This window comes from Pagrus pagrus (genome assembly GCF_965226575.1).
Source record: "Pagrus pagrus genome assembly, chromosome: 15".
Taxonomy (NCBI): Eukaryota; Metazoa; Chordata; class Actinopteri; order Spariformes; family Sparidae; genus Pagrus; species Pagrus pagrus.
Genome location: NC_140199.1, coordinates 3,678,468 through 3,693,573, shown reverse-complemented (window position 1 = coordinate 3,693,573; position 15,106 = coordinate 3,678,468). Strand labels below are relative to the sequence as shown.

At 39.8% G+C, this 15,106-nt stretch overlaps 1 protein-coding gene across 8 annotated transcripts in view; it reads left to right on the top strand.

The window, feature by feature from the left end:
* Positions 1 to 15,106, top strand: part of nckap1 (NCK-associated protein 1) — a 35,332-nt gene that overhangs the window by 2,765 nt on the left and 17,461 nt on the right. For 3 of the 8 annotated variants that reach the window (XM_084375842.1, XM_084375840.1, XM_084375837.1), the window contains exons 2-7: positions 3,760 to 3,777; positions 11,120 to 11,230; positions 14,348 to 14,440; positions 14,526 to 14,582; positions 14,705 to 14,847; positions 14,945 to 15,035. In XM_084375842.1, coding sequence (XP_084231968.1) covers positions 3,760 to 3,777; positions 11,120 to 11,230; positions 14,348 to 14,440; positions 14,526 to 14,582; positions 14,705 to 14,847; positions 14,945 to 15,035 — 513 coding nt within the window. The remainder of the gene's footprint in view (positions 1 to 3,759; positions 3,778 to 11,119; positions 11,231 to 14,347; positions 14,441 to 14,525; positions 14,583 to 14,704; positions 14,848 to 14,944; positions 15,036 to 15,106) is intronic. The other 5 variants (XM_084375844.1, XM_084375841.1, XM_084375843.1 and 2 more) reach the window with 3 other exon arrangements.

The window sequence follows — 15,106 nt, the reverse complement described above, 5'->3', positions numbered from 1 at the left end:
CAGTGAAATTATTTTAGCAGCTAGACTGGATGTTTCTTTAATGGGGGTGTAACAATTCTAAAAGTCCATGATTTGCTTCTTTTTCCGATTTAAACATTTCTTTTTTCAGCACTGACGGCTATGCCGTTGTAAGACTGTCAAACCTTGACTTGTAAAGGTCAACAAATCATTGGTTTCAGGCCCTAACAACTGGCATTTACATTTTTTAAATTCTTTTAAAAACTACAGGCTACATGTCTGATTATAACTACCATATTTTGGGGGGAATGGAGGCCTACCAGTGTTCACACTGTTTGCACTAGTCGGCCCTCGTCAGCAGCCTTTTGGCTAATTAAGCGTGTAAAATGGGCAGCGAAACCCATCGTTGAGAGAAATCAGTCTGATTGGCTGTTAAGCTAAGTGAATCTGTGCACGAGAAGAGAAACAGAAAAAGAAATGGACCCTTGAGCCTGGTGGCTGTAGTATCCATGATTTCCCCATCTAATGCGGTTTCTCCTTAGTGAGAGTAGTTCTATCATAATTTCAGTGTCTATCTCCACAGTCCTGAGTCTTCCTGTTTCACTTTTTAGTCAAGTGATGTATCGGCTGATGACGGTTGTTGCGTCTCAGCTATAATCTCTGCTCAAGTCTAATGTTATTTCCCCAGTCAGTTGAGAACAAAGTGATAAACACAAAGACAAAAAGAATAGTCACGAGATGGCAAAACTTAACAACAACAAAACAGTTTTTAATTTTTGATAATTGCTCATTTTGATCAGTTTTTGATTTAGACTTGGAATTGTTGGTGAAGACTCTGTCGTCCGGGTCATGGTATATCAAAGTGCTATACGGAGGCAACTGGACGGGCTTGAGTTTTCAAGATACTGAAGAAAGACCAGTTTCCTCCGTATAGCACTTTGATAAAGAACTGAAATTGTTACACCCCTATTCTTCAGATACCAACAGTACGATCTACAGGATAGGAAAAGAAAGTACAATTAAGTGAAGTGAATTAATTAAAGAGTACATTGCATTTGGGTTAGCACTCAGTTTTATGTAACAAAGATTAATTTCAAAGCATAACGCAGCATACCACCTTTACTGGACTCACATCGGTCTTAATGACGAAGATCTTCACTTTCCATTTTCTCTATTTCCAACCAGTTCAGTCTCCACTATTCTCCTGTAAAGTCTTTTACAACTCTGATTGTTTTGTTTTTTGATGATGCAGCGGTTTGTGTGAGATCAGGATTTTCTTCTGTTGGCTGTGTGGTGCCAACATGTCCTCCTGCTCCATGCTGCTGTTTTCTGATCAACAAAATCTGCTCTTTTTGTTGTCCAGAATGCACTGGAAGGTGCACACTGGTAATATGCTTACCTATGGTGGCTCAGAGGGGTCAGTAGCTGCTGTCATATATGAATAATTACCTCCTAGAAAAAAAAATCCCAGGTTGACATTTAATGAAGGGCAGCCCTGATTACCTGGGGCAGTTTTACCCCTCATTTTTTAATTTCAAGGGTGTTTTATGAGCTGTTGAGGGCAAACTGGCCTCAGATCTCCATAAATGTCTTACAATCTGAATGGTTTGTTCCTCCTGAGAAAATGCAGCACAGACTGAACTCCATCAGACTGTTGGTACATTTAATATTTTTATTTATTCTATTTTAATTTAAAAGAGACCAAACTCAGTCGGATTGACCTTGTTAACAAATGAGCAGTCGTGCTGTTGAGGCCTGTGACCCTGCAGGTTTTCTGTAAAAGTAAAGACTTCACCAGGTGCTGCTTAGTCTCGCCTTCCTGTTTGAAATCACCTGTTGTAGTGTTTCATTTGGAGGAAATCCTGCAGACTCACGCCTCTCAATGGCAACACTGCACATCTGTGATTCAGATGGTAGCAGACCTCTAAATGTGTGCTGTGGCTGAAATCTTTGCTGAGGGATTCCCGTCTCTCATCTGTACTCAATACATACTATTGAAATGACGCTCTGAATTGAGTCAGTGTTGCATCATTGGTTTAAGGCAGAGCCGGTTATTCATGAGTTATTCTTCTTCCAAATGTGCCAAGTCGCTAAAAGCACTAAAAAGAAATGATGTGGGTAGAATATATATTGACCGGAGTGTGAATAATTAACTATTCATGTTCCTCTTTATCTTCTACTTACCAAGAAGAAACTCTGCAGATAAGGAAATCAACCAATCTTCACTTTGTTGGAAAGGTCATTGAAAGTTAAACAACCTGGTCATGATCTGCTCAAAACACATACACCATTATTACACACTGTTAGTTGGCTGGCACAACTCTGCTTTAGGTCACTCCAAAGCAACGAAAGTCACCAACGAGGCTAAAAAACCAAAAAGATAATCAAACCAAGATGCACTACATCCCTATTATTTTATGCGTACAACACTATTTTTCTAGAAAACGGTTAGATGAATTGCTCTAACTGCCTCACTGTAGACTGGAGAGGAAGAGCAACGTAATAGATCGCAGAAAAAAAGTAAAAAGCTTTAAAATGGGTCACCAAATATACTCGGGCCAGTCCAAGTAAAGTCTATGTGCTGTGTGATTGGCTTTAAAATGTTAGTCTGACTGATACTGGATTTTTCGGACTGATACCGATATTGGGGAGTAAAAACACTTCGATATTGATATATAGGTCAATATTCTTATATACACTGAATATACAGATAAACGCACCTTTATTTGCTTGAGTTTAACATAAACTTTATCTTCCAAAATGAAATTGGACCACTGAAACGGTAAAATTCAGTGGGAAGAATAATTAAAACCAACCCATATCGAACAACATTTATACTAATACCAATATACATATATCTGCCTACTGATACATCGGTCGGGCTCTCCTCAAGAGCACTTCTTAAATGCTGGGAGTGGGTGACAAAATGAAATATAATGATATTTTTTGGCCAAATACCTCTAATGATATTGTGGCAATATGTAGGGATGACTGTCTGTGCTGTTGCAGCCTTTAAAACCAGGAAAAGACAACACTTACGCCGTTATTACAATATATATTACGCTATCACGTTCGAGCCACTTCACCACCAGGCGAAACACACTTTGAAGTGTACTAGGAGCTCACGTTCAAATCTGTAGATAACTGTGTCCAGAAATAAGTGAACCATGTTGCCATTTGTCCACACAACCATGTAATGACAAACACAAATGTGTGTAAGAGCATCGCCAGCAATGAAGCACCCGATGCTTCAGCCATCATTGAGCTCTGCATTGTCAGTTACTAAGCAACAACCGTGATCAGAAATGTGGAGCAAATATTGCGACCAGTGAAAAACTGCAGGGGGGCAAACTTTGTCTTCACACTGCTCTTCACCAGACAGTGTCAGCCGTATCATTTTATTGCCCTTCCACACTCTTTAAAAGGATGTGTCATATATATATATATTTATATAATGTGTCTGAGTGCGTAGGCAGGGATACTACACCTTGTGTTCCTTTGCAAGACAGCGTGCGTTAAAACAAGTGTTAATATGATCACATGTTGGCTCGGCATGTGTTGTTTTTTTTTATGTGTTGTGTTGAAAAAGAAAATGCCAGAACGGCTGTCCTGTAACTTAAACCCTCAGATATGCAGAAAACACCTGTATGAGAGCAGCTGTTTTAAAGATGTGTGTGCGTGTGTTTGTGAGTGTGTTTGTGTGTGTAGACCAGTGATCCAGCAGTTTGTCTGGGTGGGCTCTTTGTTTTGATTTCTTCTCTTCTTCTCTCCGTTCCAATGCTTCCCCCCTCTCCTATGCAGCAAGGACAAGTTTGGAAGGTTTGCAAAGTTTATCACCTTCCACTTATGAAACCCCACCCCCTTCACCCTTCCTCAACTTCCTCCTCTTCCTCTTTCCCCTCCTCCTCCACCCTCCTCCTCGTCCTCCTCGTCCTCCTCCTCCAACTCCTGGCTACCTGTACTGATCTGTTGGTCCTCTCCTTCGTGCCTCACTCCTCTTCATGTTTGAATCTGTAAATGCTGAGAGTAAGACTGGGCTCCATTCACTGTCAGTTTTACCGACCCTCAAAGGAAATTCAGTGTGTTGTTCATTTAGCTTATGACAAAAGCGTTCAAACACACTTTATTTTTCTGTGCTTTGTTTGGGAAAAGGAAGCTTTGTTCTTGTAGAAGGCTGCAAAGCAAAAAACCCCAAACTAGATTTGACACTTGAAACAATCAGCAGGTGGTTAAGTTTGACATTCAGATGCCAAATTGGTGAAAGCTTTGATCCACAGTACCTGACAAAATAAGTGCATATAGTTTAATATGAGTGGCTGCAGTAGGAATCAAAGGCCCAACACATGATTGTAGTAATAGTTTGATTTAAGCCACAAACCAATCACCACTAAACTACCCCTAATCAAGGAAACTAGTGCCCCATATTTACATGTTGTGGTGTGTAAATGATTCATACTTGCCAAAAGTTTGAAAGCCGTGACGCGGCTGCAGTGTTATCGTTTGGGGCAACGATGACCATCAAAGTTACGTCCACTAAAAGTGCTTGTTGAAAGGCTTAGGTTGCTACAGAAATGGACCTTTTTGTTAAATAATAAGATCCTTTTGTACCCAGAAACGCTAGTCTCGCTCAAGGAGAAGTCTTTGGCAGTTCCTCTTGGTAAAACTGTCATCTCCCTGCAACAACTCACCACTGGTGAGATTCAAGAGCTTTTCACAAAAGCATCTTGTTATTTAACAAATTGGTCTGTCTCTGTAGGAATCGTTTCCATATTGTCGTCAGACAGAATAAAAATCTAAGCCTGCCAGTGACAAACACAAGAACTTTCAGTGGATGTGACGCTGACAGTAGCAGTTCCCCCAATGGATTACGCTGCAGCCTTGTCGCAGCTGCCAGCTGAGGCGATCTACTGGATTGATTCCAAAAAAGTATTTGGCATAGATTGATTATCGAGGCAGTGATGTTTGTGTTCGAATGCCATTTAGATAAATTCATTTGAAAGTGCACTACTTCGGGTCTGATGCAACATCCTATCTGCCTATCTTAGTCTGCAAAGTAATTAAAGTTATCAAATAAATGAAGTAGACTGGAAGTGTAAAGTAGCAGAAAACGGAAATGCTTACTTAAGTACAGCACTTGAGTAAATTGTACTGTGTCACATTCCAGTAAGTATGAATCATTTACACACCCAAACATGTAAATATAGGGCCCAGGTTGAAAATTACAGGAATTCCTGTTTAATGTCTCTGATTGTGAAGAAAGTCTACTTTAATTAATCAGTTTCAAAATCCCAACAAGCACATTTTTATGATGACAGTTAATCCTTACAAGCTCCCCAGTTTTTTTTTTCCAAGTATTCTGGTGGAAAAAAGTCCAACAATGCTGACAAATGTAAAAGGATGAGAGGAGAGCTCCCCATTGCCAGCAGGCAGACCAGGCAGTCAGCCAGCTCTTAGCAGATTGTAGTGGTTCTCTAGTGGTTCTGTTCCTAATCACATGAAACCACCCATTCTTTAAAGCTTTTTTTTCTTTTTGCAGCAGTTAATCCCTCCTTGTGAGAAAAGAGAGCGCTCACACAGTGTGAGGGATGACGCACCGAAAGTAATTCATCTCAGTGAGATGTTTGCGTTGTTTATGTGAACTCCCCGAAAAAGGTGCCATGGGGTGTTGGAATATTTCATGCTGTAATCAGCCGCCATAATTAGTTTTCAGATGTAGGCTACCCCGGCCCAGTGCTGTCTATTACAGGGTCCCCTGCCATATGTCGGTCAATGTGGGGACCCTTTGAGAAGCTCAGCTGTTAATTGCTACCCGGAGTGGAGGAACGATGGTGGAGGCGAGACTAAGGTCTGTTCTGGTATCCAGGCAACAGCTCCCTTACTCCTCCCTGACTTCTACTGATTCTCAGCTTATTCCCATGCCCTGTCCCTTCATTCACTGCGTCCTTCCTACCATCCATCCTTCCATCAGCCCCCACCCCACCCAAACCCAGCCAGCCAGCTTATTGCACTAGCCACCACCAGCACTAACGGAGAATGCCACGCCATACAAATGACAGGCAACGATTAATAAATCTTCATGCTTTTTGTTCTGTGATGCTAAACAAAGGAAGCCAATTCTGTTCACTACTTCTGAAAGTGAAACATTTGAGGATAAGTTCACCCAAAAATGAAAATTCAGTCGTTATCTCCTCATCCCCAATGCCGATGGAAAGTCGGGTTTTGAAGTTTTGAAGTCCACAAAACATTTCTGGAGCTTGACAGCAAAGTAGCGTTGCAGCATTCTCCTAAACAACTAAAGTAGATGAAGACTTCTTTTAAAATGTAGAATAAACAATTTAAAAACAAAATCCAAGGTAATCTGGCCAGAGATCCAAAATTGATCTGAAAAAATGTTATTTACACCCTTGCTTGTGCACCCACTTCAGAGGGGGTGATTCAGAGGAAGATTTCTGCTTAAAAATTGATGTAAATAACGTCTCTTTGAAATCTCTTCCGGAGCCTTGGATTCTGCCAGATTACCTTGGATTTTGTTTTTAAATAGTTTATTCTACGTTTTAAAACAAGTCACCTTCAGCTTCAGTTGTTCAGGAGAATTCTGCACCACTATTTTGCTGCGAAGCTCCAAAAACTTTTTATGGGCTCTGAAACTTCACCCGACTTTCCATCGGCACGACCGAATATTCATTTTTGGTTGAACATATACTTTATTAATAACTGAATCAGTAACATAGTTGAAGCTCAAATGACTGAGATGCTGCACTGGTGTGGCTATAACTTTTAAAAGTAGTAGTAAGTAAATTAGAAATAATTTTAGAGAATCTTTTTTTAGGTTTTGCATGTTTTAGCCCATTAATTACAACTCTGACTTACTTTACATTTCTGACAACCATTTTCCAAGGCATAGGTGTTTCACATTGGATGTTTGTCAATGTGTTGTTAATTGCCTTTGTCTCTTTTTCAATGTCACTGTCACCTACGATGCAGACAGTGATGAAGACGATTTCTTTTTGTAGCTTGTGGGAATATCAACTGCTTTTATAGCACCACATCCACAAACCATGTATCGGAAATTCAAACCGAAAAAGACAGATGTTGAGGATAATGTGATTTTGGTGGTTTCTTGCATTATAAAAAACGATGTTGGTAGGTTTCCCACAAGTTTGGATGTTGGAGCTTCCTACAGTCATTTGAACGCACCAACAAGTAAGTAAATAAATCAATTAAGTTAATAGATATAGAGAGTGTCTGTCATCAGCAAGCATCACAAAGTGCAGATTATATAAAGAGAGGCTCGTCTGTACGAGAACACATTGTAGACAAACCTTAATATGTAATGGAAAGCTGTTGCAGAGCCTTTATGTCACAACAGCAGAAACTCCATCAGTTTTGAGTTTGGGCTAAAACATGGAAAACATTTGCACAGTCCTTTTAGTCAGCATACCATTGTTATGCAGTAACCAGACAGTGTTTTTCACTCTGCAGTTCCCCGGCGTGAGTCAAAGGGTAACTACATCTTAGTGGCCCATGTAGAGACTAGTTTGTTGTGTAGGTTGGGGCTTGTGGTGTGTCGTCATCAGAAGAGCACTGTGTTAGCAAAACAAGGCTTGTGCTTTTGCAACTGCATGGATTTCACAGTCACATCTTGATTCCTTGTTCTCATTTAACATGGTTAAAATTCAGTCCACCTCTCGCACACCTCAACAGATTGTCTTTGACCAGTAGCTGTTGAGTTCAACACTCAACGACATTGACAAAGAAGACTGAAGTTGGATCTCTGGTCAGGTGTGAGAGAAGTGGGCGCAAGGAAACAAGCTGAGACTCAAGGGTCCAGTGTGTGTCATTGATGGGTATTGAAATCATGTTGGTGTTGTGTGTTTTTCTGTGTCAAATCCCCCCAAGTGTCCAAGTCTTTTGTGTATGAGAACCTGCAGTAGTGGTGGGTGTGTTTCAGACACAGCTCTATGAGAGCTCAGCATGCCTGTTTCTGGTGTTTTAGTGCGTGAGTTAGCTTTAGCTAACAGACAAACTAATGTGTTTTGGCTAGGTAGCTAGCAATTAAACATATCGTTTAGTTGATTTTGACCAAGGGGCTGTCCTGTTCCTCCTCTCAGGATAATTTTTGGAGCATATTAAACCTATTTAACACCATTTTGAATAGCATGCAGGGCTCCAGACTAACTTTTTTCACGACCGTCCCGAAAAACAGTTCTAACCTTCATGAAGTGGATGTAAACCCTCCCAAAACAAAATGTTGTTTCTGTACTTTATTATCATCTAAAGTTGTTAGTTTAAAAGTTTAAGCATTTAAAGTACTTTTACTCCAAACTGTACTCAACGTGCTAAAGTACATTTATTTATTTTAAACTTCTTGTGTTGTCATGTTAAGCTGCAGTTCACTGTTTAAGACTTCACGTTCATCTGACTAGAAACTCTCAGTCCTGCTGTGTGTTTAGCTCCATTAGCTATTAGCTCTGTTATCTCAATTAGCTGTAAAGTATTAGCGTGTTAGCTCCATTAGCTATTAGCTCTATTATGTTAATCAGCTGTAAAGTATTAGCTTGATGGCTCCGTTAGCCAAACACACTTCAGGACTCTGTTGCTCACTGGCTGCTAACAGCTAACTAGCTCTTTTCTTGCCTATTTAAACGAAGATATGTATTTAAAAATAAGATAATGTGGAAGAATCCCAGAAATGTTTTTTTGAAAAAGAAACAAACTCATTTAAAAACATGTAATACTATCAAAATACTGCAGAATTTTCAAAAAAAAATACTTGAAATTAGTTTTGTCTTTCTTGTAATATTTTTGGTTCAGCCTGCTACGCAGTTACGTTCATGTGCGTCATACACATAAATCATCCATTATAACTTACCCAGCTAAACTCGAGCTACGATAGCAAGATCTTAAGTTCAAAAACAGTACAAACGCAGCTCCAAATAGGATCTATGAGGAAGAAGGGTGGAGCAGGAGGAGAATATTTCAAGAAGGCCTGTTGAAACTTAAGTTGACGACAGTAAACCGAGCATTAGTGCTAGTGGCTACTTTAGCAGCACTGCTAAAGCGTCCACAGCACCTACTAAAGTTAGCTTTAAACAGCGCAAAACAGTAAGATGATAAGAGTAGGCCAGTGAGCTAATACAGTAGACCTGCGCTGAATAACCTCAGTCATAATAGTGGTACTTGGAAAGCCCTAATATTTTCTGAGGTGGTAGACAGTGTAAGAAGCACTGTGCTAATTGATCGTTAAACATACACAACAACCCCAAACACATTCTCTATCATCCGCAGGACCTCGTCAGTCTCGAGCCCTGATCTCATGTTAAATTATAGCAGATTGTAACTGCCAGCAGATGCTGATCAGTGTTTCCCTCTTAGACCAGCAACATCCACAGCAGTGGCTCCGATGTGTCAAAGCTAATCTTTAAATTTGAAGGGTGATGAAGCTTGAAATCCTCACTTTTTTGTACTGATCTGTGGTTTGAAGTTTTCAAAGTCTGTTGCAGTGATCACACCCATTGTCAGCAGTGCAGTGTATTGCACAAGAATGTGACTACTGTTCAGTCTTTTATCAGTTTTTTCCCCATACTTCCCCTCGATTTTCAGCTCGTGTTTCATCACGTTATAATACCCAGGTTGTCAGTTACCTGCTGTGTGTGAACTAGCATGTTTCGTGGTTTCATTTTGTACTGGCTGACGCTGGAAATGTTTCAGTGCCATGCAAACTGAAATCCAGGTTTATGGTTGTGGTGCTGTTTCAAGCCTGTTGGTTCATTAGCTGTGATGTGTTATCGCGGGTCGAAACATGACATTTATAGCATAGCTCTGTGTTGTAAAGTTCATTACGGTAACTTCACGTTACTTTTTATGGCTTTTTCTAAATGTGTGCTTCCACTTTCTAAACTTAAACCTTAACCACGAGGAACTGAATCCTCAGAACGGTCAAAGGCACTGACCTCTTCTAGGATTGTTCCTCGGTGTTGGCAGCCAACAAACTTTATATACGTTCACTCTGTGTATGGCACATGCATGGACCACATCTTCCTCACCATTCACTACTACACTACCCATAATGCATGAGCGCTGTTGCTTCCTGCCAGTCGGGGCAGACAGAATAGATGAAGAATACTGATGAGAAGAAAACGACAGCTCTGCAGGTGTAGTGAAATAATTAAAACTTGCCGCAGTAGGTGCAGATGGCAGGAAACATGCTGATAAAGGGCTTTTTCTCTCTGACAACTTATCTCTCTTTCCATTTCTCTTCAGTCATTTATCTTTCTGTACCCCCTTTACCTGAGTTCACTTTCTTTTTCTTCTCCTCTGTCTATGTTTCATTCAGTCCCTCCTTCATTCTGCCCATCCAACACTCTGCCTGTCATGCAGTGGTACTAACCTGTGACGGCTGAGAGACAGTGTTTGAAACTGAAACCCTCTCATTACCTCGGACTCTCTCAGTGGTTCTCATCCTGACTGTGTTGTGGATCATTTTGGCGAAGCTTAACTCCTGGATGATCAAAATGAGGCACGCTAAATTATTTGATGCTAATAATTTTACTCCAGACTTCCAGCAAATACAATACATTGTCATATCTGTAGAGAAAAGTGTTAGAACAAGTATTAATTTAATTTTAATTTACTTTCCAGTATCAGCAAAGCTCTCTGATGTCTCTCCACAGCTCAGCAGTTGAGAACCACTGATGAATTCAAGTCTATTTACAACACCTGAACCTGGTTTATCCAGAACATGAAAACCACCGACTCAACCACACGGAAACTTACCCTGCTGTTTGCGAAACATTGTGGAATCTTCTCATTGCATCTTAATGAAGTTTGTGTGTGTTTTTGTTTTCACGTCTTGAATATGCATCTGGTCTGGAAACTTCACTAAATGTCAGTGGTGTCAGTATTTCATTCACCTGAACCCCCCCTCTCATATCCTGGGCCGAGATAAACCAGTTTTCACTGTAAAGCACTAAATGTTTCCCTGATGATGACCATACGTCTCACATGTCTGACCATGAGGACATCAAATCCTAGAATAATAGAAATACATCAAGTCTAGATGTAAAGAGTAAAGATTCCAGGTGTTTCAGAAGCAGCAGTGTACACATCAATATTGTTTTGTTTTGTCTCTGCTCACCTCTTCTTCTTCTCTCCTCTCCAGGCATGTGGCGACCCCAAGGCTAAGCCCTCCTACCTTGTCGATAAGAACTTGGAGTCTGCGGTTAAATTTATTGTCAGGAAGTTTCCTGCTGTCGAGACACGGAACAATAACGTAAGTTCGCCTGCATGTCCTGTATGTCTGCCATGTGTTTGAATGGTATGGAGAGAAAGATTATGACAGAGTGTACTTGGTCATATATTCACAATTTGAATCCGGGCAGTAGGTTTATTTTTCTGCATGTGGTTTTTGGAAAATGGTCACATGAACCTTGGTTCTTATTTTTCACTAGAAGTTGCAGGTGTGGCTGAGCAGGTCTGGAAAATGTATAGAACATAATAGTTGCACTGCATAATGTAATTTAAGGTAACAAATTATGCAGCAGTTATTGAAAAGAAAAGAAAAATCCAACAAATTATTCATATGTGAATTATGAATTTCGAGTGAAATAGCTTGTCAGGTAGAATGATATGGTCTGTAAAAGTTATATAATTGTCCATTACTGAATATATCGGTGATCAATCAAGTACTGTGATATGCAGTAAGTTAACCAAAGCTTTGAGTGAAAGTGAGAAAGCACAGCAACTCTTACGAATGTAAAGCTCTTAGTATTTTTTCAAATTAAACTAAGAATTAATAAATGATCAAACATTTAAAAAAGTAAATTTTTTGACAGATTTGACAAAAACTTGTTTTTGTTGATAAAATCACCAGGATCAGACACCTTGAAAAATCAACAGAAATAATATGAAATTTTAGTCACTCGACTGCCTGATTCTTGTTTTAAATTGTATGAACTTATTTTTGATAATCACTTCATTTTTACTTTTGTTGTGTGTGTGTGTGTGTGTGTGTGTGTGTGTGTGTGTGTGTGTGTGTGTGTGTGTGTGTGTGTGTGTGTGTGTGTGTGTGTGTGTTGAGTGAACTAAACTCAGTCATTGCTCATCAAATGTGTCTCTCAGCTTTAATTGTTAGCTTAGCTCATAGCTTTTGGCCTCTGTGTTTATGTGAAACTGTCATTTAGCAAACAGCTGTGTGTGTGTGTGAGTGTGTGTGTGTGTGACGGTGTGTGTGTGATTGTGTGTGACGGTGTGTGTGTGATTGTGTGTCCAGCTAACTGCTTTATTCAGTATAACCGTGCCAAAATTGTCTCTTATGTTGTTTTCTGCTTTGTTTCTGTGTTTGTTTGTGTTCTGCATGCTAAACTTGGCTTATTCCGGACTTGTGCTTTTTGGTAAGTTTTTGTATCTAAGTTTTTGTAACTTTTGTATTTTAGTTGACGTACTTGAGTTTTGTAACAATGTAATTTTTTTGTACCTGTTTTTTAAAGCTGGTTTGGAGTGCGTTTTGCTTTGCTCTGCTTTTTCTCCCTCCTCTCCTCGCTGCTGGCAGCATTTTTTACTTTCTATCCTTCATCCACTGAGTGTTTGTGTGGCTGGTTGAACGACCTGGTTTGCCGGCTGGCTGACTGCGAGTTGGTTAGATGGCTGGCTGGCTGTTTGAGTGACAGGCTGACTGCCTGCACTAAGGAGTGTTACTGAGCAGATACGAATTTGTTGTCTGTCAGTTGACTGTATCTTCAGCTATATTTTAACGATGGTCGACCAGTTTCTCGACAGGTCTGAGGCCTCTGTCAGTTACCAGTGACAAGAGGAGCATCATAGACAAATTGGCTGTTCAAAATTCAGGAAGATGGGCAAAAAGCCCTCTATTATCACCTGTTTAAGATTAAAACAATAATCATTCTTTGGGACAAGGTGACAAAGGTTTTAACTTCTTAGTGCAGCAGCAGTGTCACACACTCTTCACACTTTTTCCACTTGATCTCTCACAGTTGCACTGGTTAAATTACAGTTTTGACTTGAAGTGTACACACGGCTTTGGGGCTGGGTTAAATTTACATACAGTATGCTTCAGTCATTTCTGTCATGTAAATAGAAGCTGCTTCTTACTATCTACAGATAGAGCTTTTGATTTTCCAGCTTGTTAAAAGATTGATGCGACAATCTTTTCCAACTGAGTTTATTTTAAAGTTGGGTTTTTTTTTAAAAACACACATTGCGTCCACAGCTTAACTTTTCCAGACATCACCAGGTACAGAAAAAGGTTTTGTCCTTGAATTTCCTGTCTCACTTCTGTCTTTAAACTCTTGAATCCTTCAAAATGCAATTAAGATAATATTGGGTGGACCGTCTGGCTCTGCTTTGATAGTCAGATTTTACTTTGGTCAGACATTTTTATTAAGTTCAGTGTGAACTTTAAACATAAGCTACAGTTGGGAAGTCTGTGCACCCCCAGCTTTTTATTTTATTCTGTTTCCAAACATAAACTTATTAATTTTTCAAAAGTTTGGAGGGGGGGGGGAATTAAGTAAATGGGAAAATAAAAAGGAACAATGTCACTGCATTAACCTACTCACACTTAGATATCTGTGAGTGAGTTTTCCTGTATGTCAACAAATATACAAATGAAGGAAATGTCCTACCAAAGTAAAAGTTTTAAAGCAAGGTCTCTTTTGATATATCTTTGTATCTAGTTGTGTCTGTTTCTCCCTCTTTGAGTTTTACTTGCTCCAATTTCACTGAATTCTTCAGCGCCGCCTTCTCATTGACATCAGTTTTATCTTCATTTAGTCAAAATTAAGAGAGGAATTTGAACAAGATGCAATAAACTGTATTGATCCCTGAAGGCAAACTTATTAATTAGTCATTTAAGATTTCTTTGGTTACATGTGTCAGAATAACTGATAGGCAGATGTTTCTCGATCTAGTTTTTAAAAGATGTCATGTGGTAAGAAGTTATTTCCCAAATTGGGTTGAACATGAGCCAGAATTTAGATGAAGACATCTGGTGTATGTGTTAATTTAAGATGCTTTAAGACTTTGAACCCCTGTCATATCGTAGTTGCTGGCTGAATATGTAGTAAATTAGTGTAACATCTGCATGAAGCAACTCTGCGGCACAAAATCGAGCCACAGGTGCCAAGAGTGATTTGTCAGCTCAGCCTTAAAGCAGCGAAACGTTCAGAGAAACAGATTTTAAAGTCAAACATTGTACCTACAAAAGCCAAAAGGAGAGATACAGTAAGTTATGACAACGGTCAGAGTTTACGTATATACATATATTTATATATATATGTATATGTATATATTTAAAGGCCATCATAGATGCTGTAAATTGCTGATTATGTCCTAACTTTTTGTAACTGTGTGCCCTCTGCTGCGTTTACAGCAACAGCTGGCTCAGCTGCAGAAGGAAAAGTCAGAGATTCTCAAGAACCTGGCTCTCTACTATTTTACCTTCGTAGATGTTATGGAATTCAAAGTAAGAAAACACACGCACACAAACGTATACACTAACATATGCTGTGAAGGATTACATGGTGTTAATTCTTATCCTTTATCCACAGGACCATGTGTGTGAGCTGCTGAACACCATCGACGCCTGCCAGGTCTTCTTTGATATTGTAAGTGAATCAAGTGCAACATACAAACACTTTATTAAACTGTTGCTCTCATCTTCTCCACAATAACGAAGAGATATTTTTAAGGTGAATATCAAGAAAATATCTCTTTCCTCTCCTGTCAGACGGTGAACTTTGACCTCACCAAGAACTACCTGGACCTGGTGGTGACATACACTACACTGATGACGATACTGTCTCGCATTGAGGAGAGGAAAGCCATCATAGGACTGTACAACTACGCCCACGAGATGACACATGGAGCCAGGTGACTGAACGCTACAGACACGCAACCGAGAAATCCTCTGAATCCATGTGTTTAATGGTTTCTATAGTAACAGTGGTGTTGTGTATGTGTGTGTTAGTGACCGGGAGTACCCCAGGCTGGGCCAGATGATCGTGGATTACGAGAACCCCTTGAAGAAGATGATGGAGGAGTTTGTTCCGCATGGAAAGGTGTGAGAACTGTTTTAATGTTCAGTGGTGTATAAACTTTTGTGCTCTTTCCAGACTGAACCTGCCAATAT